Source organism: Symphalangus syndactylus, chromosome 15 (assembly GCF_028878055.3).
Source record: "Symphalangus syndactylus isolate Jambi chromosome 15, NHGRI_mSymSyn1-v2.1_pri, whole genome shotgun sequence".
Lineage (NCBI taxonomy): Eukaryota > Metazoa > Chordata > Mammalia > Primates > Hylobatidae > Symphalangus > Symphalangus syndactylus.
This window is the reverse complement of record NC_072437.2, coordinates 75,239,239-75,265,076: the sequence shown is the minus strand read 5'-3', so window position 1 is coordinate 75,265,076 and position 25,838 is coordinate 75,239,239. Positions and strand designations below refer to the sequence as shown.

The following is a 25,838-nucleotide window of genomic DNA, read 5'->3' as shown; positions in this document are numbered from 1 at the left end:
TTCTTATGGTAAATGTAATGAATGGTGTATTGTATAGTTCTCTCATTTTTCTCAGTGACTGTAGAGGCTGGTACTGCAAGAGACAGCTCCATCTGCAGCTGGAAGATTATTAACAAGTCTTACTAGCATAGTACTGTACTATTAAGTCTTATGCAGGCAATGAGCTTAAATACTTTTATTTACATATTAAATTATAGAATACTGACTCCAGTATGACTGAACTCTAAGGATTCTCTTCACATAGGTGTCTACAGGAGGTGGGTTATACAGATACTATTCTAGATGTGAAATCTAAATGAGTGCGAGCTTTCTTGGGCTTTTCAAGTGATGTCACAGACAGGGAAGATGCCAAAAATCAGGACTCAGTTGTAAATGGTACAGAGACAGCAATGATTGGGTAAGTATTTTGTCTGGAAAGTGTTTTAGCTATTATTAGTTCTTATTAAATATTTTTGGTTTTATGGGCATTACTTGTACTTTTAGGTAGTGACAGAAATAATTTAATTATAATTTAATAAAAATTCTAAAATTCTATTTGGTTAGAAGGTAACAAGGATTGGAGTTATTTATGACTTTTAATTCAAGAATATTTGTGATATTTAATACGGATTTTAATATATTTATTTAATAGATTTTAGTATATTGACTTAATCACTAAATAAAACTTCAGAAAAGATTTTATTTGGAAATTCAGTACAAATCTCTAAGAATGACGTTTCATGATTGGTGATGCAGAAATCGTAAAAATACCTCAAATTCTTTAGAAGTAACACTGTTTTTCAACCACTTTTGTTTATCTAATAATGTAATTTATCTTTCCTTTGATATAAAATACCTATTTTAAGTAGCCATTTTGAAGTGACAGCGTAATTGTGAACAATTCAGTAGCTATTTGAAATATTTTGTTTTCCATTTTGGATTATGTATCATACAATTATATATAATTCTACTTAAAATAAGCATAAACAGTTCAATAAAGAGATTCTTATTTATTGGGAAAAAATTTCCGTGATTGTTAATTGAATAAAAAGCCAAAAATTCTGTGAATGTTTAAGTATGACTTTTGACACTTGTTTCGGAAGGAAGAATGGTTTTAATTGAACTCTGTAAATTTTCTACCAAGAAGATAGTTCCTGCTATTTGGAATATAAATTAAAATTGTGGGATTAGGTAAAGGTTCACTGTAGGACTTTTATAAACAAAGTTCCTTGGACCTTAAAGTGTATTCATTAATAATTAAGAATACATTTCCAACTTTGTAGGCTGCGTTAAAAAATACATTAACTTGTATTTGTAAATTTAAGGCATGGTATTTCTCTGTATAGATATAGACTGTGTGGACATTATCTTTAGTTCTGTTTTTATGTTATGGGTTTAATGTAAGTCATCAAGTTAAATGGCTTTTTTTTTTTTTTGAGACGGAGTCTCGCTCTGTTACCCAGGCTGGAGTGCAGTGGCGCAATGTCAGCTCACTGCAAGCTCTGCCTCCCGGGTTCACGCCGTTCTCCTGCTTCAACCTCCCAAGTAGCCGAGACTACAGGTGCGTGCCACCGCACCCAGCTAATTTTTTGTATTTTTAGTAGAGACGGGGTTTCACCATGTTGGCCAGGATGATCTCGATCTCTTGACCTTGTGATGCGCCTGCCTCGACCTCCCAAAGTACTGGGATTACAGGCATGAGCCACCATGCCTGGCCGATAGTATAAATGTTTTTAAGAACTATAATGCATACTTTAGTAACCTTCAGTAAAGACTTTCAGGGAAGACCCCTTGTGTGATTCGGCCTTGATTTGTCTTTTAAGAATGACAAAGATACTGTTGCTAATCTGTCTGATTTCAGTAGGGATAAAGAGTTAGGGGAGGGTGATATGAAACACAAAGCTGTAAGCAGATTTGAAATTTAAGAAAGATGTCTTTTGAAAATTTTGTCCGTAGTGGTTTCTACATTTTTTTTTTTTTTTCAGGAAAATGCTCTCTGTCTAAAAGATTACCTAATGAACTGGAGATAAATCTGTTATGGCCATTGGAATCTTTACTAAATTTACTTATTTATTTATTTATTTAGAGACAGAGTCTCACTCTCACCTGGGCTGGAGTGCAGTGGCACGATATCAGCTCGCTGCAACCTCTGCCCCCCGGGTTCAAGTGATTCTCCTACCTAAGCCTCCCGAGTAGCTGAGACTACAGGCATGCGCCACTACACCCAGCTAATTTTTGTATTTTTAGTAGAGATGGGGTTTCACCATGTTGTTTGGCCAGGATGGTCTCAATCTCTTGACCTTGTGATCCGCCTGCCTCAGCCTCCCAAAGTGCTGGGATTACAGGTGTGAGCCACTGTGCCCGGCCAATCTTTACTAAATTTATTTTGAGGGAACTAAATTCAAGTCATATATTTGAAAGTTCAACTATTTCTAAGAGATTAATGGCTTATTAATCAACAGGGTCAAGTCTAGTAGCAATGTTAATTTAACTAGTGTATTGCTGTTAGTAACTTTATGTACACATTTTCTCTTTTACTTTAGCTGTTAAGCAGTAATACAAGATTGCATCAGAAAAATGACATACTTGTTATTTTCTTAGTTGTGTAAACTTATGTAAGAGGTCAAAGGGAGAGTTGCAGAGAGGATAAGAGTAGAGAAAAACGGTGGTGGAGATAATAAAAATATTTTTAAATGAAATACATTAAGGTTGGTGTAAGGATCAAAATAATAATAAATCAGGAAGGGGAGTTTTTTACATTAGATTACCACTAATCTAAATAGATATGAGTGACTCATGCCTATAATCCCAGCACTTTGGGAGGCTGAGGCTGAGTCTGGCAAATCACTTGGGCTCAGGAATTAGAGACCAGCTTGGGCAACATAGTGGAACCCCATCTCTACTGAAAATACAAAAATTAGCAGGGTGTGGTGGCTCACGTCTGTAATCCCAGCTGCTTGGGAGGCTGAAGCTGGAGAATTGCATGAACCTGAGAGGCAGAGATTGGAGTTAGATCACGCTACTGCACTCTGCCGTGGGTGACAGAGCCCGGAGACTTTGTCTCCAGGTAGATAGGTAGGTAGGGAGGGTAGGTAGGCAGGTAGGTAAGTAGATAGATAGGATTACAAAGTACTTAGCATCCACTTCCTGTATTGCTTTTTAAATTTGTGGGAGTGTAATTGATAAGAATCAATGTAGATAATGTGATTTTGGATTTATAGTTACCATATAAACAGAAGTTAATGCAACATATCATGGGTTACTTCTTATGTAGAAGTTAGAAAGATTAAGCAGGATATATGTGTTTTACACCAGAAAATCTGAGTTAACAGATTCTGCCTCCATGCTGGATAATTTCAAATTCCTTGAAAGTGCAGCTGCAGATTTCAGTGATGAAGATGAAGATGATGACGTTGATAGAAGAGAGAAAAGCATCATTGATACTTCAGCAGTGAGTTAGATAACTCATACGATAAAAATATTTTTAGGGACTATAATACATACTATATAATGCATAAAAGAATCCATGTTCTTTAATCTTAACCCCTAGCTTTTTCTTTTTCATGAATTTGGAGACATTTATGAGAGTTTATAATATTGATTTCAAGTTGAGAATATTTTTAATATAGTAGCTTTCTCTTGAAATTCCTCACTGTTTGACTTTTTGTTCATTCATTGAACGGGACAAGTTTTCTATGGGCAGATGAATATAGTAAATATTGTGTGTTATAACAGTGCAGGGTTATTGGTTGTTACAAGAGAATAGAATTGACAGACACATCATGGTGCCTGATGGCAACTAGCATCAGCTCTAATATATGCAGTTTTTGTCTCTCTTGTCAGGATTGTTTTGGTAGGCAAACTTTCAGAACTCTTCCATTAGATTTCTTCAAAATTGTTTAAGGTTCTTCTCAAGTTTGTTCACATGTTTATGAGCTTATTGACTTTCCCATGGCAGTTTCTTGGAATGAGAGGTGTCTCAAAGTAGCCACTTCTTTCTCTTCCCTTCTCCGTTTTCTTCTCTTCTTCCCTCTTCCTCCTTTTCCTCTCTCTCCGCTTTTCTCCCCTCTTCCCCTTCTCCCTTCTCTCTCCTTCCTTCTTCCTCCTACTCCTTTTCCTTCTTTTTTAAGTAAGATATAAGGACATGTTTCGCTTTGTCTAGGAAAATGTTTGCATTTTCTCTTTCACATTAATTTATGAATAGAGAGGAGGAAAGTAAAGTAATATAAAGCAGATTGGACCTAGAAGACTTGGGTTTAAGCTCCAGTTCTGCCACTATTTGTGTTTCTTAATGCTTCAGGCTTAGTTTTTTCATTTGTAAAATGAGGATTGTTATAAATAGCCATCTTAACCATGGAGGATTTTGTAAGGAACAAAGAGACACTATGTGCAAAAATGATCTGTTTAACTATAAAGTGCTTTCAAAGTGTAAACTCTATGTGTTTTATGCCTTCTGCTTCTTAGGCTCCATCAGAGACTCAAATTATTACTGCCAGATTATTGTTTTCCATCACCACTATTCAGTAGTACTCTACTGCTAAAGCCCTGCCATGGAAATTATTTGAAATTCAAATAGTAACTTCCAATTTTTCTTATCCAAACAAGTAGTAATAGCATGTGTCTTAATTTACCATAGTAAAAGGAAAAGTCTAAATTTCTGTGATACTTTTTCTGTGTCCTGATCATCTGGAAATTGTGTAGTCCTTTGTGATTTCTGTGGGATGCTGGCATTGAGATATTATTTTTCCATCAAAATACTTTTTTCATAGCTCAGTATTAAATAATGCCTTGAATCACGATGCTATATGTTTCTTTTAGTGATATCAATTTAAATCATAAACTAATTATTAACTATTACATATGATCTTACTAGAAATTCCTAAACCATAGACCGTTGTCTTTTTAAGTAAACAACATAATAAATATACTGTCTTCTAATTAGTGCAGATCATAGCAGTTCTGTGCTGCATGCAGTGCCTTGTGCCTGTAACCCCAGCTACTCAGGAGGCTGAAGTGGGAGGATCACTTGAGGCCAGGAGTTTGGGACCAGCATAGGCAACATAGCAAGACCCCATATCTTAAAAAAAATCATTTTTTTTTAGTTAGCCATGTGTGATGGAACACACCTGTAGTTCCAACTGCATGGGAGGCTGAGGAAGGAGGATCGCTTGAGCCCAGGAATTTGATGTTGCAGTGAGCCATGATCATGACACTGCACTCAAAATTTTTTTTTAGTTTTGGCTGGGCATGGTGGCTCACACCTGTAATCCCAGCACTTTGGGAGGCCGAGACGGATGGATCACTAGGTCAGGAGATCAAGACCATCCTGGCTAACATGGTGAAACCCCATCTCTACTAAAAATCCAAAAAAAATTAGCTGGGCCTGGTGGCGAGTGCCTGTAGTCTCAGCTACTTGGGAGGCTGAGGCAGGAGAATGGCGTGAACCCAGGAGGCAGAGCTTGCAGTGAGCCAAGATTGCGCCACTGCACTCCAGCCTGAGTGACAGAGCGAGACTGTCTCAAAAAAAAAAAAAAATTATTTTTTTTTTAGTTTTTTTGGAAAAAAATATTTCTAAGCAAATCACTGGTTTTAACAGTTTTGCTTATTTTTTACATTATATTACATTAATTTTCACAGCTTTACTCAAATAGCTATATGCCAAAAAGGACTTTAACAACCTAATTCTCTGTAGCAGTGAATAAGCATAACTTATTGCATTCTATAGGGAAAGCTGAAAGTTATCCTATTAAAATGTCAAGTTGAACAAGTTTTAAAAATGTTATTTTATTTCTTTTCTTTTTTTTTTTTTTTGAGACGGAGTTTCTTGTTGCTCAGGCTGGAGTGCAATGGTGCAATCTCAGCTGACTGCAACCTCTGCCTCCCGGGTTCAAGCAATTCTCCTGTCTCAGCCTCCCGAGTAGCTGGGATTACAAGCATGCACCACCACACCCGGCTAATGTTGTATTTTTAGTAGAGACAGGTTTCTCCATGTTGGTCAGGCTGGTCTCGAACTCCTGACCTCAGGTAATCCACCTGCCTTGGCCTCCCAAAGGACAGGGATTGCAGGTACGAGTCACTGCACTTGGCCCTTATTTTTCTTTGCCGTCATTATTATCAGTATTCTCGTCATTACCAGTTAAGTGTAATAACAACCCTGAGATTATACATGCATGTAAAAAGTGATCAGTTTCAAACTGTGTGAAGCCTAAGTTCTGCAGCAGCATTTAGTCTCCACATTCAGGAACTTTAGGAGGAAAAAGAATGGAACTAAGAGCTATTAACTATTTTTTTAGCCACAGTATAAAGAATCTCACGTCCGTTTGTGTCGTGGACCTCCTAATGGTTTTTGAAGTGACACTTTATTCATTTTTCTAATCTACTTAGGTATCCTATGCAACCCATAACTTCTTTGGTTTTCTCTTAATTTCTTAAATTGATTTATAAGCTCATTGAAGGTAGAAGTGGAGTGGAACCTATGTCAGGAAGAAAAGTAATACATGCTTATTATTACAAACTCTACCCCTTCCTATTCTAATCCTGTTCTCCAGTGGTAAACACAATTCGTTTTTCTTCTACACCTAAACATTAAAAGCGGAGGATTTTTGGTTTATTTGTTTAAAGTGGGATACTTAGTAAATAGTAATCTGCAATGACAGTAATAAATGTCATTTACCTTTATTCTTTGTAAGGTTATACTGAGGCGATGAGACTAGAAACAAGTTTTTCCCCCCAAGAGTTGTTTTTATTACTTAATGCCTTATTTAATGTTGAAAATACATTCATACTTGCAATTTGAGGTTCCACATGCTTCTTATGGATTTTGCCTGCTCTTTTTGTCAGGCAGTGAGAACAAGGACTCTGTAAGATGTTGATGATGGTCCCTCTGAATTACAGCTGGCAACTCATCAGAGTCTAGAAAATGGAGGGATTAAGCCTGTAGGGTAAAAGAAGGTAGATTAGGCAATATATTTATATGTGGAACTCTGAGAATTGGGGTGTCCTGTTGGCATAACTCTTCAGATACACCTTTTTTTTTTTTTTGAGATGGAGTCTCGCACTGTCGCCCAGGCTGGAGTGCAGTGGCGAGATCTCGGCTCACTGCAAGCTCCGCCTCCTGGGTTCACACCGTTCTCCTGCCTCAGCCTCCCAAGTAGCTGGGACTACAGGTGCCCACTACCACGCCTGGCTGATTTTTTTTTTTTTTGTATTTTTAGTAGAGATGGGGTATTTACCATGTTAGGCAGGATGGTTTCCACCTCCTGACCTCGTGATCCGCCCATATCGGCCTCCCAAAGTGCTGGGATTACAGGCGTGAGCCACCGTGCCTGGCCCAGATACACCTTTCTACCTTAGTCTGGCTACCTAGGGAAAATTAGAATAGATTATTAGAATATGGTTTGTATTTATAAAAGCATACACATTCAGCACGGGTTTTCTGTTCCCAGTCTGCCACACAGATCTTGCTTTTTTTGTTTATCTAATAGATTTGCTAGATGTTAGAGTGGGAGGTGCTGTAAGCATAGAAGTATTTCTTGATTTTAGGAAAATATCCCAAATAGTTAAACAAATTATTGTAGCATCATTAAATAATCCTTTGATTTCTCCTATCCAGTTGTGTTTTTTGTTTGTTTGTTTGTTTTTTGTTTTTTTTTGAGATGGAGTCTCGCTCTGTCGCCCAGGCTGGAGTGCAGTGGCGCGATATCGGCTCACTGCAAGCTCCGCCTCCCGGGTTCATGCCATTCTCCTGCCTCAGCCTCCCGAGTAGCTGGGACTACAGGTGCCTGCCACTACGACTGGCTAATTTTTTGTATCTTTAGTAGAGACGGGGTTTCACCGTGTTAGCCAGGATGGTCTCAATTTCCTGACCTCGTGATCCACCCACCTCGGCCTCCCAAAGTGCTGGGATTACAGGCGTGAGCCCCTGTGCCCGGCCACTCCTATACACTTTTTATATGTACCAGGACAGTTAAGGCTAGATAGGATTTATCTATGATGCCACCTTTGTTCTGTTGGTAGTGGCTTCTTGGAGTGCTGTGCTGAGAAGGATTTCTGAGGCTGTATCTTGTCTTTGAAGAAGAATGCTGTGATTGATGAATGATACCAATTAACAGCATGGGAACAGGGCCATACAAGTCACGTGTTTGTCATCTCTTGGTGTCTACTTCTCAACTCTCTAGTCTATCCTATTGGTCTGTCTGTAAAACTTTTATAATTTTAAGCCACTCATAATAGCCCAGCAATAACATTTGATCATATCATGTTATTTCTGTTTTGCATGAAGTGAAGAAGCTGAAGTCTAGAGAAACTGAGATATTGAAATTTTATTCAAAGAAAATGCAAAACTAACATCCTAATTTCTTTAGGCCCATGTTGGTAAAGGTGACTGAGACGGAGACAGTTCATAAAGAGCTTAGGCATGTAGATCACAAAATTTGTCTCTGCATGTATTCAGCTTAAGTTTTAGCCCTTCAATTGGATTTGTGATTCCAGAGTTATTTCTAAATATAGAAAAATGAACCGTAACAGCCTTTATCAATTTGTTGTTAAATCTAAGTTAGATACACTCTGAAAGATCAACATTTTAGGGAAAAAGTTAAATACACGGAGAGCTACTAGAGAAAACTGATGCAAGGTTAAGACAGTAGAAATAATTATGGGAACCTTGTAAATCGTCTCTGTGGTTTCAGTACATGTCTTATATTTCAGTATGTGGTTCTGTTAGTTTACTTAAAACAAACAAGCCATAATACCGTTGAGCAAAGTTTAAATTACTGCTTTAAAATTTATAATGTACATCTTTTCAAAACTATGTGATTTTCACTGAGTTAGGTAGTACAGTTATTTAACACAACAAAGGTACACTTTCTGAAGAAAATAATTGAATTTTCTTATTCAGTGGTAAAGGGAAACTATCTCCTTTATTTAATTTAGCATGTTTTTTCATTAGATTGTTAGGAAAAAAGCATTGCCTGACAGTGGTGAAGATCGAGATACAAAAGAAGCTCTAAAGGAGTTTGACTTCTTGGTTACATCAGAGGAAGGAGACAATGAATCTAGAAGTGCAGGCGATGGAACAGACTGGGGTAAGGAAGCATACTGGATCCAACCAGAGATGTTAAGTAAATAAAAGAAATTAATATTTTACCAGGAGGGCAACATCTTAACTATAATGTTGAAATAGTGAGCATTCTGTGAACTTATTACTACTAGCACCCTTTATCCAGGATGAATGTGCGTGTGTGTTTAAGGAACATTGTATAACTACCACATTTAAAAAGAAAAAAAACCAGCAATACAGTATGAAAAGAATTTGAATTACTATATAGAATATTCTCTGTTTTCTGTTTAGACACTAGAACTTGCAAATCTAGATTTTTGTGGAAATTATGAGACTTTAGTTAGAGGATTTTTGGAGATCTCATTGCTGACAGCTTACATGCAAAAAGAAGTATGAGTTAAAAAATTGTAGTCAGTCATTCATCGTAGTTTAAGATTTGACAGTTCGTAAAGCCATAGAATTTTTCTTCTCAAAATGTTCTAAAAAATCAAATATTTTAAACATCTAATAAGAGTTAAAACAAGTATTCTGGGGAAACTCCGTCTCAAAAAGAAAAAGTCGTTTAATTTTTCCTGTAAAAATGTTGTGCATAAATCGTTAAAAGTACTCTTAGGGTTTTTTTTTTTGCTATTGAAAGCAGTGCCATATTGAAATTACACTTTAATTGTCTGTAACATATATAAAGAAATCTTACTTAGAGTTGTATATTGACTTTTTATACAAGCCTTAATTAAGGCTTCTAGCCAGGACTGAGTTGCAGCAGCAGGATCTGCTATGTTTATGCTTTATTACTGGCACCTGAAAGTTTTCATTGTTTTTTTTTCTAGCTCAGCAGTATATTTACTTTTTTTTTTTTTTCATACCGAGTCTCACTCTGTCACCCAGGCTGGAGTGCAATGGCTTTTTGATACCGAGTCTCGCTCTGTCACCCAGGCTGGAGTGCAATGGCTTTTTGATACCGAGTCTCACTCTGTCACCCAGGCTGGAGTGCAGTGGCGTGATCCTGGCTTACTGCAACTTCCACCTCCCAGGTTCAAGAAATTCTCATGCCTCAGCCTCCTGAGTAGCTGGGACTACAGGTGTGCACCACCAGGCCCGGCTAATTTTTGTATTTTTAGTAGTAACAGGGTTTCACCATGTTAGCCAGGCTAGTCTCGAATTCCTGACATCAGGTGATCTGCCCGCCTCGGCCTTCCAAGGTGCTAGGATTACAAGCATGAGCCTCTGCTCCCAGCCTTGTATTTACTTTTTTAAAGTTAGGTTTTATATTATGTTCTTCCCAGAAGATGATAGGGATCTGCTGGTTTGGGTCCGGCCTTTCATGATGTTTGAACTTGAATTCTCCATATGAATTTTAAAATCATTTCTTCATGTTGTGTGAATAACTGAAAATTAGATTTTAGTTTCATATATGTGTAAATAATTTGCAGCTAATTGTTATCTTTTCAATATTGAGTGTTCTTCTCAATAAAAAAGATATATGTCCCAAATTATACAGATTACCCTATTTATAAATAGTATTTTTTGTTTTTTTCTTTTTCAACTTTCAGTTTGGGGAGTACATTTTCAGGTTTGTTACTTGGGTATATTGCGTGATGATGCAGTTCAGGGTTTAATGATACTGTCACCCAGGTACTGAGCATAGTACCCTTACTTATCAGTTGGTTTTTCAGCCCTTAGTGCCCTCCCTGCCTCCTGCCTCTAGTAGTCCCTGGTGTCTTTGTTGCCGTCTTTATGTCCATAAGTACCTACTATTTAGCTCCCAGTTATAAGTGAAAACGTGTAGTATTTGGTTTTCTGTTTCTATGTTAATTTACTTAGGATAAATACAGATTCTAATATACCTTCAAGAACTAGAACACAGGCTATAAGACTGGAACACAAGTATTAATTCTGTCTAAATGTTACTTAGTGTGTTTTGCTTAAAATGAAGAACTTTTTTTACATTTTTAGTTATACACATTGGAAATACTAATTAAATCCCTAATTTTTGGTATATTTCTTCTCTGAAGGAAAAATAAAAGAGTTCTAAAGCCAAAATGAAAAAAAGTAAGATACCTTTTCCTTCTCTCATTCATTTAAAAATTTTGTTGAACTTTTTTCTCCTTCATGATTGCTTGGTCATTATATGTAGTGACTGATAAGAAAACTCTCCTAGATAAGTTCAAGGAAAAGGGTTCCTAATGTTTTTAACAAACAAAAATAGATTTTTTGTAACCTTTTTTTCCATCTGAAACATTTTACAATAAAACTGATTTGTGCTTACCTCAAGGAAATGTTCTTCCTCTGTAAATATTGAACAATCCCAGTAGCACAAGGTCTAGAAGAGATATTATGTTATGTTGCTAATTTTTCTGCCTTGCATTCAAAGTAGACTTCAACCCGCCTTACTTAGGAGAAACCATTATAACAAGGGCATTTCTTGAATCTGTTTTTTTTTTTTTTTTGGACAGAGTCTTCAACCCCCACTTACTTATCAGAAACCATTATAATAAGGGCATTTGTTGAATCTTTTTTTTTTTTTTTGACAGAGTCTCACTCTGTCGCCCAGGCTAGAGTGCAGTGGTGCAATCTTGGCTCACTGCAATCTCCGCCTTCTGGATTCAAGTAGTTCCCCTCCCTCAGCGTCCAGAGTAGCTGGGATTACAGGCACCTGCCACCACACCCGGCTATTGTTTGTATTTTAGTAGAGATAGGTTTTCACCAAGTTGGTCAGGCTGGTCTCGAACTCCTTACCTCAAATGATCTGCTTGCCTTGGCCTCCCAAAGCTCTGGGATTACAGGTATGAGCCACCAGGCCTGGCCCATTTATTGAATCTTTTAATGACTCTTCTTGTTGAGGTGTTAAGTAAGTTAAGTAAGGCTGTCTATCCCTGATGTGAAATTCAAAATCTGAAATGCTCCAAATTCTGAAACTTTTTGAGCACTGACATGATATTTAAAGAAAATATGCATTGGAGCATTTTGGATTTTGGATTTTTGGATTGGGGGGTGCTGAACCAGTATAATACAAATATTCCAAAATCCGAAAAAATTTGAAATCCGAAATACTTCTAGTCCCAAGCATTTCGGGTAAGCGATAGTCACCTGTAGTGTATTATTTTGCTTTTATGTTGGAGCTTCCTATGAGAGGAAGAAACTGATTATACTTCTACGTCCAGCTGACTTATTCTTGCCCTTAGTATTCAGTTGAAAATTACTTTCTAGAATGATTGGTAGGTTCATTTGCCCAAGAATCATTAAAAAATCGTTTTCTGGGCCGGGCACAGTGGCTCACACCTGTAATCGCAGCACTTTGGGAGGCCGAGGCAGGTGGATCACCTGAGGTCAGGAGTTCGAGACTAGCCTGGCCAACCTGGTGAAACCCCATCTCTACTAAAAATATGAAAATTAGCTGGGCATTGGGGTGGGTGCCTGAAATCCCAGCTACTCAGGAGGCTGAGTCAGGAGAATCACTTGAACCTGGGAGGCAGAGTTTGCAGTGAGCCGAGATGGCACTTTTGCAGTCCAGCCTGGGCAACAGAGCGAGACTCTGTCTCAAAAAAAAAAAAAAAAAGTTTTCTGGTGCAGTGATAATATTGACAATAGTAACTTTATAACCATAGCACACAATAAATTTTTCATATGCCTTTACTTTTGCTTAAACCATGTAAATTTGCCATTACCTTCAGGGACTCTGTCATGGTACCAATGGCACTTCTTTTCCTTTTTTTGTAGTAAATAAAAGATACTTAGTCATTGAAGAATACAATGGCTACCTAGTGACTGGCTTTTCTTTCAAGAAAACAAGTCTGGAAACCAAGGGGAAGTTAAAGTGAAACAGGCCTTTATTCTGCCTTATTCCCTACTGAGCTTGTGTATCAAGTTACTCATATTTTAGGCAAGTCCACCAACATAGCCGCATCTGCTGTGCCACACTGAGGTCTTTCTTTGAGGAATCACACATCTGCATAGATATGGTTGGTCATTTTAATTGTGAATCATATTGCAAGGGTACTGGAGATTGGTTTTTCTCTGAGGACAGCTGCAGTGTTCCTTGCGTAACTTCCTTTACTTTAATGTATGAGTCATAGCTCAGTGTATTATATGATACATGTGTGTACATTTTACCTAGCCTATTATATGAGTCACATGCGTGACTGTTCTCACAGCTGAGTTGTCTCCTTCTTTAGTAGTGTGCTGGATAGTTCTGTTAGTGAGCATGAGTAAATGGAGTCTTGCAGTTTCCTGGAGGTTTTTTTACCAGTAGTTTGACCTGTATGTTTTAGGATTTTATAATTCAGATTCAAAGGGTTCACTGTTAACAAATTAACAAAACTAGATTGCAAATCTTGTCTAATTGAGTGAACATTTAAACCATTTTAAGGGTTCTCTCCATCTCTCTTCTACTCTACTCCTCCTCCGCCCCCCCCCCCCAAAAAAAGAGGAATATGCTTAGGTTGAGAATCTGGTTAGATTCTGGCAAGCAAAAAGATTTTACCATACATCTTCCATGATTGCTATTGTTTTTATGAGTCTAGTGAGATTATAAGGCTACATTTTAACTTCAAAAACCTGAAGACATTCTGGGGACCCAAAAGCCATCTAGTTTATTATTAAGACCTGATTGATGAAAATTAACATTTTTAATTGCTATGTCTTTCTGGGAAAATAAAGAATGTTTCTCCTATTGATAGATAATAAGTATATAAAAATGTTATTTAAAATGATTTTTAATAGTATTATATTCAGAGGCCCAGGAAACAGTTTTCTAAACTGGATTGAAACTCAAATTGTTAAAAACAGATTTCTGTTTATTATGATTCACTTTGGTTTACTCGGATCATTCATTCAACAAATATTGATCAAGTGCTTTCTATTTGCCAGGTTTTCTAGGTGAAGATCCTTATTCTTCTGGTGCTTACATTCAACTAAGAGGATATAGTATGTCAGAAGGTGATAAATGCTATGGAAAGTAGAAAAAGTACAGAGTAAGGGAGATAGAGAGAGCTGGGGTCAGTGTGGGGTAGAGAAGGCAGGTTACAATTCAAAATAGAGTGGTTAGCTGGGTGCAGTGGCTCATGCCTGTAATCCCAGCACTTTGGGAGGCTGAGGTGGGAAGATTGCTTGAGCCCAGGAGTTTGAGACCAGCCTGGGCCACATAGTGAGACCTCATCTCCACAAAAATTTTTTTTAAAATTAGCTGGGCATGGTGGCACACACCTGTTGTCCCAGCTACTTGTGGGGCATAGGTAGGAGGATTGCTTGAGCCCAGGAGGTCAAGGCTGCAGTGAGTTGAGATTGTGACAGTGCACCCCAGTTGGCTTGATAGAATGAGATTCTGCCTCAAAAATAAATGGATAAATAAATGCACACACTCACACACACACACACACACACACACACACACATAAAAATTAAAACCATAAAATATAGTGGCCATGATGAGCCCCATTGAGAAGGTAACAACTGAGTAAAAGACGTGATGAGGCAATTGGTCATCTGGGGAAGAAGTATTCAGGAAGAAGAAAGCCAGCACAAATGCCCTAAGGTAGCAGCATCCCTGGCATGCCTGAGAAATTTAAGGGAGCCAGAGTGGCTAGAGCAGAGTGATTCTAGGGAGAATGTAGTAAGAAATGACCAGATCATGTTGGGCCATGTAGACCAGTGGTGCGATGGGGAGCCATGGGAGGGATTTGAGCAAGAAGGGTGACATGATCTTTTATTTTAAACCATCTCTGGCTGCTACATTGAGAATAGACTACACAGGGAAACCAGTGTTGATAATAGACTTGGGGAAGAGGGAACAATTATTGTAGTAATCCTAGCAAGAGATCATAGTGGTCAGAGTAGTAGTAGATGTGCTGAGCAGCCAGATTCTGAATATTTGTGAAGGTAGAGAAAATAGTTTTCCCTGATATATTTAATGTGGGGTGGGAAAGAATGGGTTTTGCTCTGAGCAAGTGCACGTATGGAATTGTCATCAAATCAGGAGGGGAACCCTTTGGATGGAACAGATTGGATGGGGAGAGAGGTTGGGAGTTTGGTTTTGTTATGTTTGCTTGGAAGTATCTGTTAGACTTCCTAATGGAAATGTAGAATGAACAGTTGGATATATCAGTCGGGTTCAAGCTAGCATTTGGAGTTAACATATACATAGCATTATATAGTATTTACATTGTTTTATAGTAAATATAAATACATAACATAGTCTTTAAATTTTCTTCTCTTGAAATAGTGACGATTATTGATTTTCTTTACTACTAGAAGCTCAGTTTCCTGTTTAAGAATTTGTAAACTAACATCATTTAAGTTGTAAATTTTAAATGAAGGTTGATTAATAAGTTTTAACAAATGCTATGTATTAAGCCTGTAAAATAAAAATTATCAGTTATTAATGAACACATGGCAAAAATATAAAATTCTTTAAAAGATCATTGGAGTTTATTTTGTGCAATCCCTAAATAATAATTTTCTCTCATCACATAAATTAATACAAAGTGTCTTTTTGTGTTAGTCCTAGTGGAATTCTGAAAATGAGAAGTTCTGTTTTTTGTTGTTGCTTTTTTTTTTTTTTGAGACAGAGTTTTCCTCTTGTTGCCCAGGCGGGAGTGCAATGGCACAATCTCGGCTCATTGCAACCTCCGCCTCCTGGGTTCAGGTGAGACTACTGCCTCAGCCTCCCAAGTAGCTGGGATTACAGGCATGAGGTACCATGCCCAGCTAATTTTTTGTTGTTGTTGTTTGTTTTTTGTTTTACTAGAAATGGGGTTTCACCATGTTGGTCAGGTTGGTCCCGAACTCCTGATCTCATGTGATCCACCCGCCTCGGCCTCCTAAGTTGCTGGAATTACAGGCATGAGCCACCCCACCTGGCCAAGAAGTTCTTGATTGTAAAGTGTTTGGGCTTAATTTACTAAAAATCACTAAAATCTTCCGTGTGTGTGTGTGTGTGTCTTTCAAGAGAAACTGACGCTAGGAAATTTCACTGATCATTTCTTCTTAGTGATTATATTTTTTTGTGTGACTTATATATATAAAATGAATAAACTGACTTTTTCTAAGTTAGTGATACTATAAAGAAAATGGTTCTTATGTCATTCAGACATATTGACTCAGAGTGTTCAATATTTTATTGAAAAAGGCTGTTTCATTTGTTTCATTCTGTTTAGAAAAGGAAGACCAGTGTCTTATGCCTGAAGCCTGGAATGTGGACCAGGGAGTAATTACCAAACTCAAAGAACAATACAAAAAGGAGAGAAAGGGGAGAAAGGTGGTGAAGAGTAAGTGGAAAACATTGTACCTGTAAATCATAAATCTTGCCTCTTTACATATCCCAGTTTTTTTTCAATGTTTTCCTAAAACTATTTACTCTTTTTCATTTCTGCTCCTGACCTCTTTCCTTTTCACCTGCTCTCAGGGGTTGAAATTAAATGATTAGCTATTTAATTATGAACTTAAAAGAAAATAACCCACATGTACTTATGGAATCACGTATACTATATCCCAATAATAAATCCAGAGCCTCATGACTGTTGGGCTATGTATTGAAACACAGTGATAATTTGGTTTTTAAAAGTATCTTTTTTTTTTTTTTTTTTTTGAGACGGAGTCTTGCTCTGTCGCCCAGGCTGGAGTGCAGTGGCGCAATCTCGGCTCACTGCAAGCTCCACCTCCTGGGTTCACGCCATTCTCCTGCCTCAGCCTCTCCGAGTAGCTGGGACTACAGGCGCCCGCCACCACGCCCGGCTAATTTTTTTTTGTATTTTTAGTAGAGACGGGGTTTCACCGTGGTCTCGATCTCCTGACCTCGTGATCCGCCCGCCTCGGCCTCCCAAAGTATCTGTGCTTAATTATAACAATGTTTTCTTTTTCAGTGACAATTTATAACTCATTTAGTATGACCCTCTGGCAATCCACCAAAATTATTGCTTATAATTTTAGACATTGGTGACAGAAAGAAAGTTAATTTCTACCCCTGAATATTCTATGTGTTCATAACATGCAATTCATTTGCTCATACCACTATATGCTATACAGGGCACAGAGTCAAATATATAAGTTCTAAAAATACTTATTTTCTATTTAAACATTTTTGGCCAATTTTATTTATAACATTATTACCACTGACCTTTTTTCCTTTTAAATATGTGCCACATCAAAAACAAAATTCAAAAGGAAATTTCTAGCCCTGTGAATCATATATGTTTAATTATTTCATTATGCAAATTGTTTAGCAGTGGATCTAGTTAAGAATGTAAAATGGAAATACAAAATCTTGCAAACCATTCCTGAAAACAGTCTTAAATCATCATCTTAGGGGAACAAGTCTAAATTACCTCCTTGTGTTTCTACCCTCATTGACAATATGGGCCTCCCTTTTATGGTAATAGGAATTTGATTATTTGAGATATTAAGATAGTATAAAGTGAGATTAAAATCTAACTTAGCGAGAAATGTATTTTAAAGTTGCGTAAGACTGGAAAGATATGCTTTTTCTTTTTCTCTCTCTGTAGTGATGCTAAAGCTAATTAAAGACCAGTCACATTCCTGTTAGGACATTCTTTTAAACTTTATTACTTAAAAGCATTTAAAGCTTTATTTCAAATATTTTGGAATTTACAAACCTTTAGCTTGATTTGATAAAAAGTCAGTGTCTATTGATGTTAAACGGTTACATAATGAGAGATGATGTTGTTTAATGCTATCTCAATATAGACTAAATCAGAATGAGAAAGATTAATACTAAAACATAAGCACATTTCATACCTTTTAGCCAAATATACTTACTGATAGACAATTTAATCTTAACAAGTATAGGGAGATGATTTGTCATGGCTTTTGAGAGTAATGACAAAAACCCAGTTAAACTGAAATTTTGAGGAAAATTTGAATGTCATCTGTGAGAAATAATTTCCAGATTAACTTAATGTTGATATATTTCTTTAGGTCATTAAGCTACAAAAATGAATGTCTTGAAATATAAAAGATCCTTTAGTTGGAAAGGTAACCAGGACTTATGCACAATCCATCTACCTTTCCTTTGATTATTCAGTTCTTGTCAAATATCAAGGCATTGCTGTAGTTGGAATTTAGCACTTAACTGAAACTGCACCATTTGACTGGAACAATATTCCTACTAATAGAAGCAATTGGATTTCTTAAATCGAGAGATTACAGTGTGTTCAGACATCTAGCACATGGTTTTTTTAGTATGGTGAAGAAAAATGACACTGTAAGGGAGAAATTTTAATATCTTTCATTGAAGACAGAGGGACTGCACATTTCAGCACATTTTGTTTAATGTCTTCAGTTCATGTTATCTTGATAAAATAGCAGTCTAAGAACAAGTAAAGACTTAGGATAAAAATAGAACTGAAGCCATGCTTTGAATTGATATATAAAGCATTGACTTATTAACCACCATAAAGCTTTTTTTAATTGAACTAGTACCCATTAGAAGTTTGAGTCTTTTCAATGTGGTCTAGTAGAGATATTTCCAGTCAAATCATGTACTCCAATCATACCATCTTGAAATATATTTCTAGGCATTAGTTAAAATTGCTTAAAAATAGTTGTATTCTTTGCTGGTATAGGAACAAACCATAACAGACTTTGGGTAAGATTTTCCCATTCTTAATTAAACTTATAACAGGAAAAACTACTGAAGATCTGTTTCAGCCACTATCCTATATAAAACAGTCAAAACAGGGATGTGGGAGAATGAAGAATCAAAGTTTAGGTAAGTGATCGGTAGCGCATGAGACTTCACCTCGAGTGCCATAGCTTCAGGATGTAAGGCAATTAATGCACCTTAATTTAAACAAACAGGGATGTTATTGTTTAATTCAGTGCACAGTAGGCTCACAATCTGTATCTGGCTGCATTTAGAGCAATATTCAGTGGTTAAAGAATGTTATTTTTCATGGTCTAACCGGACACAAGCATTCTTTTTTATGTAAATAGTGATATCCCATTTGCTTAATTTAAAAAGTATAATTCTTTTCAAGAAATAAACTTTTACAGTAATTTGAAAACTTGAAAATAATTCTTATTAATCTAGTAGAATATTTTTAAAGGTAAATATTGACGGATGGAAAATAAGGCTTATGATACCATTTTGATGCAGTTGGATAATTCTCTTTTCTCTTTTTTGTCTCCTCCCAACCCCCCCCCTTTTTTGGCTAGGGCCCAATAGGTCAAAACTACAAGATATGCTTGCTAATTTGAGAGATGTTGATGAAATTCCTTCATTGCAGCCATCACCTTCCAGACCCAATAGCTCCAGGCTTCCTGAACATGAAATTAATAGGGCAGATGAAGGTAAGTATTTAAGATACTCTGGAGCACAAAATGCACTTGGATGTATATCTTTAAATTCATTCATTAGAAAGGCCTCTCCTATCAGAGAGAACTTTATTCTGCAGATGTTAGATCTGCATCGTTTTCCCCAAATGCAAGCTTTCTTACATTCAAGGGCGTTTGATTCCAACTTCAATCTTCAAGACTTGAGAAGGTGCATACACTAAACCAACTCTAAATTCTGGTTTAAAATATCCGCTGGCTCCACTGATGCCCATGGCCCTATATACCATTCCAACATTGGGAAAATTAACAGTCTATAAATTGGTAGTATATGTTTACTTTGAAACTCATATAAATATTTAAGCAATTTATTAATGATAATTGAAAAAGGGGATAAAGTCACCTAAAAGTCTAGTCACATATTCTGCTATTTTAACTTGTTTCCTTTCAGTCTTGGTTCACATATGTATACTTTTTTTTGTTGTTTTTTGAGATGGAGTCTCGCTCTGTCACCCAGGCTGGAGTGCAGTGGCACGACCTTGGCTCACTACAACCTCCACCTCCCAGGTTCAAGTGATTCTCTTGCCTTAGCCTCCTGAGTAGCTGGGATTACCGGCACCTGCCACCAAGCCTAGCTAATTTTTTTGTATTTTTAATAGAGATGGGGTTTTGCCATGTTGGCCAGGCTGGCCTCGAATTCCTGACCTCAAGTGATCTGCCCACCTTGGGCTCCCAAAGTGCTGGGATTACAGGCATGAGCCACCATGGCTGGCCTCACATGTATATACTTTTTATACAGGTATAGAATATACCTATATAAAAATATGCATTATTCTACATCATGTATAATAATTCTGTGCTCTTAAATTCATACAAATGATTTTCATAATGATAATTTTAAGATTGTATATTATATTGTAGACTTGATATGAAACTTTTCCTTTTGAATATTTAGGTTATTTTTAGTCTTTTGCCGTATAATCTTATGGTATAGAAATACAGTTCTTTTAGAGACAAGGTCTGATTTATCTATTTATAAATGTGTACACTGCTTGCATGTGGAAATTGATTTTAAAGTACATATTTAAGCTGAGCCTGGTGGTTCCTTGGGAGGCTGAGGTGGGAGGATCACTTGAGCCCAGGAGGTTTTTTTTTGTTTTTGGAGACAGGCTGTCACTCTGTCACTCAGGTTAGAGTGCAGTGGCGTAATTACAGCTCACCACAGCCTTGACCTCTCAGGCTCAGGTGATACTTCCACCTCTTCGTCCTGAGTAGCTAGGACTACAGGCACATGCCACCATGCCCAGATAATTTTTTGTATGCCTTTTGTAGAGACATGGTTTTGCCATGTTGTTCAGGCTGATCTCAAACTCCTGGGCTCAAGTGATCCAACTGTGTCGGCTTCCCAAAGTGCTGGGATTGCAGGCATGAGCCACTGCACCCAGCCCCAGTTCAGGAGATTGAGACTGTAGTGTGTGCTGATTGAGTCAGTGAATAGCTACTGCACTCCAGCTTGGGTGACACAGTGAGACCCCATCTCTTAAAACAATCAAATATTTATTTTAGCTGAAAATTCAGCATGACATAAAAGTAATTATGATTAATGTATATTTTAAAATACTTATTTAAAAAAAATCAATCCTGAATTTAAATACTATATTTGCACTGTCTCTTCAAATTATTATTTATCGATCAACACAGCCTGAGAAAAAGCCACAGCATAATCATATGTTTTTTTCTTGTATTTTTTAATAAATTACATTTTAGACATAAACTGATTTGATTAAATGTATATAGGTTTTCACGATTGGAATACTTTTTCAGTGAAATTTTTGACCAGTACATCGTTAATCATTTGTTACAGTCAATTATAGCATACTTGGAATTTATTACCCATACAAAGAATCAACACATCACATTCTAGATGTAAAATTTATTTGATGTCTTTTGAATTACAGATGTGAGGTCATGGTCCTCAGTAGGTATGTTGATCACTAGGAGATGCATTCAGTTGACATTATAGGTATGAGGCTTCTAATCAGTTGCATTTATCCCAAGATCAGGTCTAGATAAGGAGAAAAGTTAGTTTTTCTCTTATTCTCATAATTCAAAAAGTTTATCAGATTTCATCTCAGGCCATACATGAATTATGCAGAATTCTAATAATAGAGGCAGGATATATACTATTTACTAAATGACAGATGTACAAAAGCATTATATAAGCCACAGAAGATGTCCTTGATAAAAAACATAGGAACTTTAAAACTCAAGCATTGCATGTTTAACTTACTATCTGCAGCAATGGTCCTAAGCCTTCCCCCTCAGTGCAGGTTTTTTGGAAATAGAAAAAACATTTAAGAGATAGATTGTATATTTAATTGTCTATAACTGATACTTCTTGGTCTTCAGTCTGCTTTCAGAAAGAACTTTCATATGCTGTGCGTGCTCTATAATTTTGTTACTTTATTTTTATTTTAATAGTTCAGAAGGCAGGGCCGGGTGCAGTTTAGTTGCCCACGCCTGTAATCCCAGCACATTGGGAGGCTGAGGTGGGCAGATCACTTGAGGCCAGAAATTCAAGACCAGCCTGGCCAACATGGTGAAACCCTATCTCAAATAAAAATACAAAAATTAGCTGCACATGGTGGCGTGTGCCTGTAGTCCCAGCTACTTGGGAGGCTGAGGCAGGAGAATCACTTGAACCCAGGAGGTGGAGGTTGCAGTGAGCTGACATCACACCACTGCACTCCAGTCTGGGTGACAGAGTGAGATTCTGTCTTAAAAAAAAAAATCAGAAGGCAGTGTCACACTTAAAAGGCACAGGGTTTGGTTTTGTTTTTTGGTAAAAGCTGATTAGGGCTAGGAAGGTTTAGTTGCCAGATGGAAATGTGACCTATAGTCTTAAGTTCTAAGGCTCCTTAGGAACAATCAGGTAACAGTGATGCTTATTATTGCTCTCCCTCTTCAGTCCTGGAGTGTCCTGGCTGTCTACTGGTATGTAAGGAAGGAGTTGTTACCTTCTTTGTTTTCAGGTTTTACTTGGCCATTTGTAGAGCAGTAGTTAGAATTAGCTTACATAATGTATATGGTCTATCCTAGGAATCTTAGTCTTTTACAACTGAACAAAGTTATCTGGAAATGTTAGAAATGAGAACAAATCAAACAAAAAACACCTGGCTGAAGACCTACCGTCATAGTCTCACATGAGTCATTCAACTGATATTTTTGACCTGAAAATTGCTGTTCTAACTTAAACAACCGTTCTTCATTAGAAAATGTTTAGAGTTGTTTGAACTTCTCAGATGACATATGGTATTTTGGGTAAAACCTATGTTTATTTTTGCTACTGTATTGTATGGTGGTTTGATAATGTCTTAATTTATGCTCTATTTTGTTCTGTTGAGGATTTTAAGAGTTTGTCACTACTGTTTTTAAAAGCAAGTAACTATTTTTAAATTTTTTTAAAGACACGGTCTTGCTCTGTCGCCTAGGTTGGAGTGCAGTGGTGCAGTCATAGCTCACTGTAGCCTCAGACTCCTGGGCTCAAGAGATCCTCCTGCCTGAAGCCTTCCAGGGAGCTAGGACTAGAGGCATGCACCACCGTGCTTGGTTAATTGTTAAAAAAAGTCTTGTAGAGGCCGGGCATGATGGCTCATGCCTGTAATCCCAAAACTTTGGGAGGCCAAGGTGGGCGGATCTCTTGAGGTCAGGAGTTTGAGACCAGCCTGGCCAACGTGGCAAAACCCCATCTCAACTAAAAATACAAAAATGAGCCAGGCATGGTGGCAGGTGCCTGTAATCTCAGCTACTTGGGAGGCTGAGACAGGAGAATTTGCTTGAACCTGGGAGGCATACGTTGCAGTGAGCTGAGATCATACCACTGCACTCCAGCCTGGGTGACAGAGTGAGACCCCTGTCTCAGATTTTTTTTTGAGATAGGGGTCTCGCCCTGTCATCCAGGCTGGTCTCAGACACCTGGCCCCAAAGGGTCCTCTCACCTTGGTATCCCAAAACACTCAAGATTACAGGCATGAGCCTCCGAGCCTGGCCAATTCTTTCATTTATTCAATGAGTATTTATTATTAGACATGATTGAATATAAAACTGAAAAATATCTTGTACATGCACTAGTCAATACAGTTGACTTGTTTCTTTTAAGAAAATTAATTTACCCCTTTAGCAGCTAGGGTTTGAACTACTAAATTCATATTATTGACTCACAAATGTTTGTCATATGTAACCACCTCTAGGAAACTACTCAAAGACCATCTCTGATGTTTGTCAGAACAATTTGCATTTATAAAGAGTGACATTTTGTTATTGACCAAATTAAATAAAATCATTATTTTGACATTTTGCTTTTAACTGATTTTTCTATGATGGTTGTTGAAGGAATTGGATTGTTATGTTCAAAATGTTACAAAATAGGATATTTCAGGTTATTCACAAAATAAAACTGACATCTTTGAAGCACAATTCAAAGCTAATGAAAGTATTCAAATGGACACTTTAAAAAATTTTCTCACTGGGCATGGTGGCTCCCGCCTGTATCCCCAGCACTTTGAGAGGCCAAGGCGGGTGGATCATCTGAGATCAGAATTTGAGATCAGCCTGGTCAACATGAGGAAACCCTGTCTCTACTAAAAATACAAAAATTAGCCAGGCATGGTGGCAGGCACCTGTAATCCCAGCTACTTGGGAGGCTGAGGCAGGAGAATTGCTTGAACTTAGGAGGGGGAGGTTGCAGTAAGCTGAGATCATGCCATTGCACTCCAGCCTGGGCCACAGAGCATGACTCCATCTAAAAAACAAATAAACAAATAAACAAGTAAAAAATTTTCTTTACCAGGTGCAGTGGCTCACGCCTGTAATCCCAGCACTTTGGGAGGCCAAAGCAGGTGGATCACTTGACGTCAGGAGTTCGCGACCAGCCCAGCCAACATAGTGAAACCCCATCTCTACTAAAAATACAAGAATTAGCCAGGTGTGGTGGCATGCACCTGTAATCCCAGCTACTCTGGAGGCTGAGGCAGGAGAATTTCTTGAACCCAGGAGGTGGAGGTTGCAGTGAACCAAGATGTCACCACTGCACTCCAGCCTAGGTGACAGAGTGAGACTCTGTCTCAGAAAAAAAAAAAAATAATAAAAAAAGGAAATAAAAAATAATCTGAAGTAAACCTTTTTAGATGAACTATAATATACCTACAGAAGAGTGCTGATATCATAAGGGTACAGCTCAGTGAATTGTCATCAAGATAGAATTATTACCCTCCCATGTCACCTCCCCTTAGGTTAACAAGTAGAACATTACCAGAGCCCTGGAAGTCCTGTTGTTGCTTCCTTTCTTTGATCACTACCCCTCTCCTGCCCGGCAGAGGTAATCCTGACTTGTAACACTACATATTGATTTTGTCACATAAATAGGCACATTTTAGAGTTTGACCCATTTTCATTTGAAATTTTCTATATTCTTCTAGGTTATAAAATTAATGAATTATATTTTGAATGAGACCAGCACTTGTTACATATATTTAGTAATTAATAGAAATTGTTTAGGTAATTAACATGAAATATAAAATGAGGAAAACTTACTTTCCTATAGTCATTATTTTTCTATATAGTGAAAAAGAAAGTGGATTCTTAGATTTTTTCATGTTTTACTTTTGTAATTAGTTGATGCCTTTACCTGTGGTTAAGATGAGGAAAAAGCAATAAAGTATTTAGGATTTTCTGCTCACTACATTTTATTGTGTTTAAAAGCATTTAAAAACAATTAAGTGTATATGTGCACTTATAAGAAATTTGATGCAAGCAAATGAGACTAAATGTTGGCTCCTTAGAAATTTTTTAATGTTTCCTTTGTCTTCCCTCTCCAGTGGAAGCATTGACATTTCCTCCTTCTTCTGGAAAGTCATTCATCATGGGAGCAGATGAAGCCCTTGAAAGTGAACTGGGACTTGGAGAACTAGCAGGCCTTACAGTGGCCAATGAAGCAGACTCACTAACTTATGATATAAGTAGTAGTTTTGTTTTTGATGTGTTTACTTGGTTTTTTAAAATAAAAACTTGGGCTGGGTGCGGTGGCTCACGTCTGTAATCCAGCACTTTGGGGGGCCAGGGCGGGCGGATCAGTTGAGGTCAGGAGTTCAAAACAAGCCTGGCCAACATGGAGAAACGCTGTCGCTACAGAAAATACCAAAAATTAGCCAGGCATGGCGGCAGGTGCCTATAATCCCAGCTACTTGTTAGGCTAAGGCAGGAGAATTGCTTAAGCCCAGGAGGCAGAGGTTGCAGTGAGCCAAGATTGCACCACTGCACTCCAGCCTGTGCAACAGAGTGAGACTCCATCTCAAAAAAGTAAAATAAAATTAAAAGTTGATTTTATAGAAAATGAAGGCAATGGTAAAACTTCTTTACAAGTATAGAACTTGGTTCAGTTTTCATTGCAAACTTTGAAAGATACATAAAGAAAAACTAACATTTTTCCATAACCTAGAGATTAAAATTTTGGGCTTTA

The 25,838-nt window shown here is 37.4% G+C and overlaps 1 protein-coding gene across 2 annotated transcripts; it reads left to right on the top strand.

Annotated features, from left to right (window-relative positions):
- Window positions 1-303: 303 nt before the first annotated feature.
- Window positions 304-25,838, top strand: LOC129463993 (striatin-like). Of its 2 annotated transcripts, XM_055244773.2 has the most exons (7): window positions 304-397; window positions 3,295-3,430; window positions 8,927-9,062; window positions 16,189-16,299; window positions 18,672-18,758; window positions 19,205-19,339; window positions 25,198-25,838. In XM_055244773.2, the coding sequence occupies exons 1-7, from the start codon at window positions 390-392 to the stop codon at window positions 25,416-25,418; spliced, it is 834 nt and encodes a 277-aa protein (XP_055100748.1). In that variant the 5' UTR covers window positions 304-389; the 3' UTR covers window positions 25,419-25,838. The 2 variants fall into 2 exon arrangements, 1 of the variants encoding a protein (XP_055100748.1); XR_010115946.1 differs by lacking the exons at window positions 304-397; window positions 3,295-3,430; window positions 18,672-18,758 and having other exon boundaries at window positions 3,446-9,062; window positions 25,198-25,397.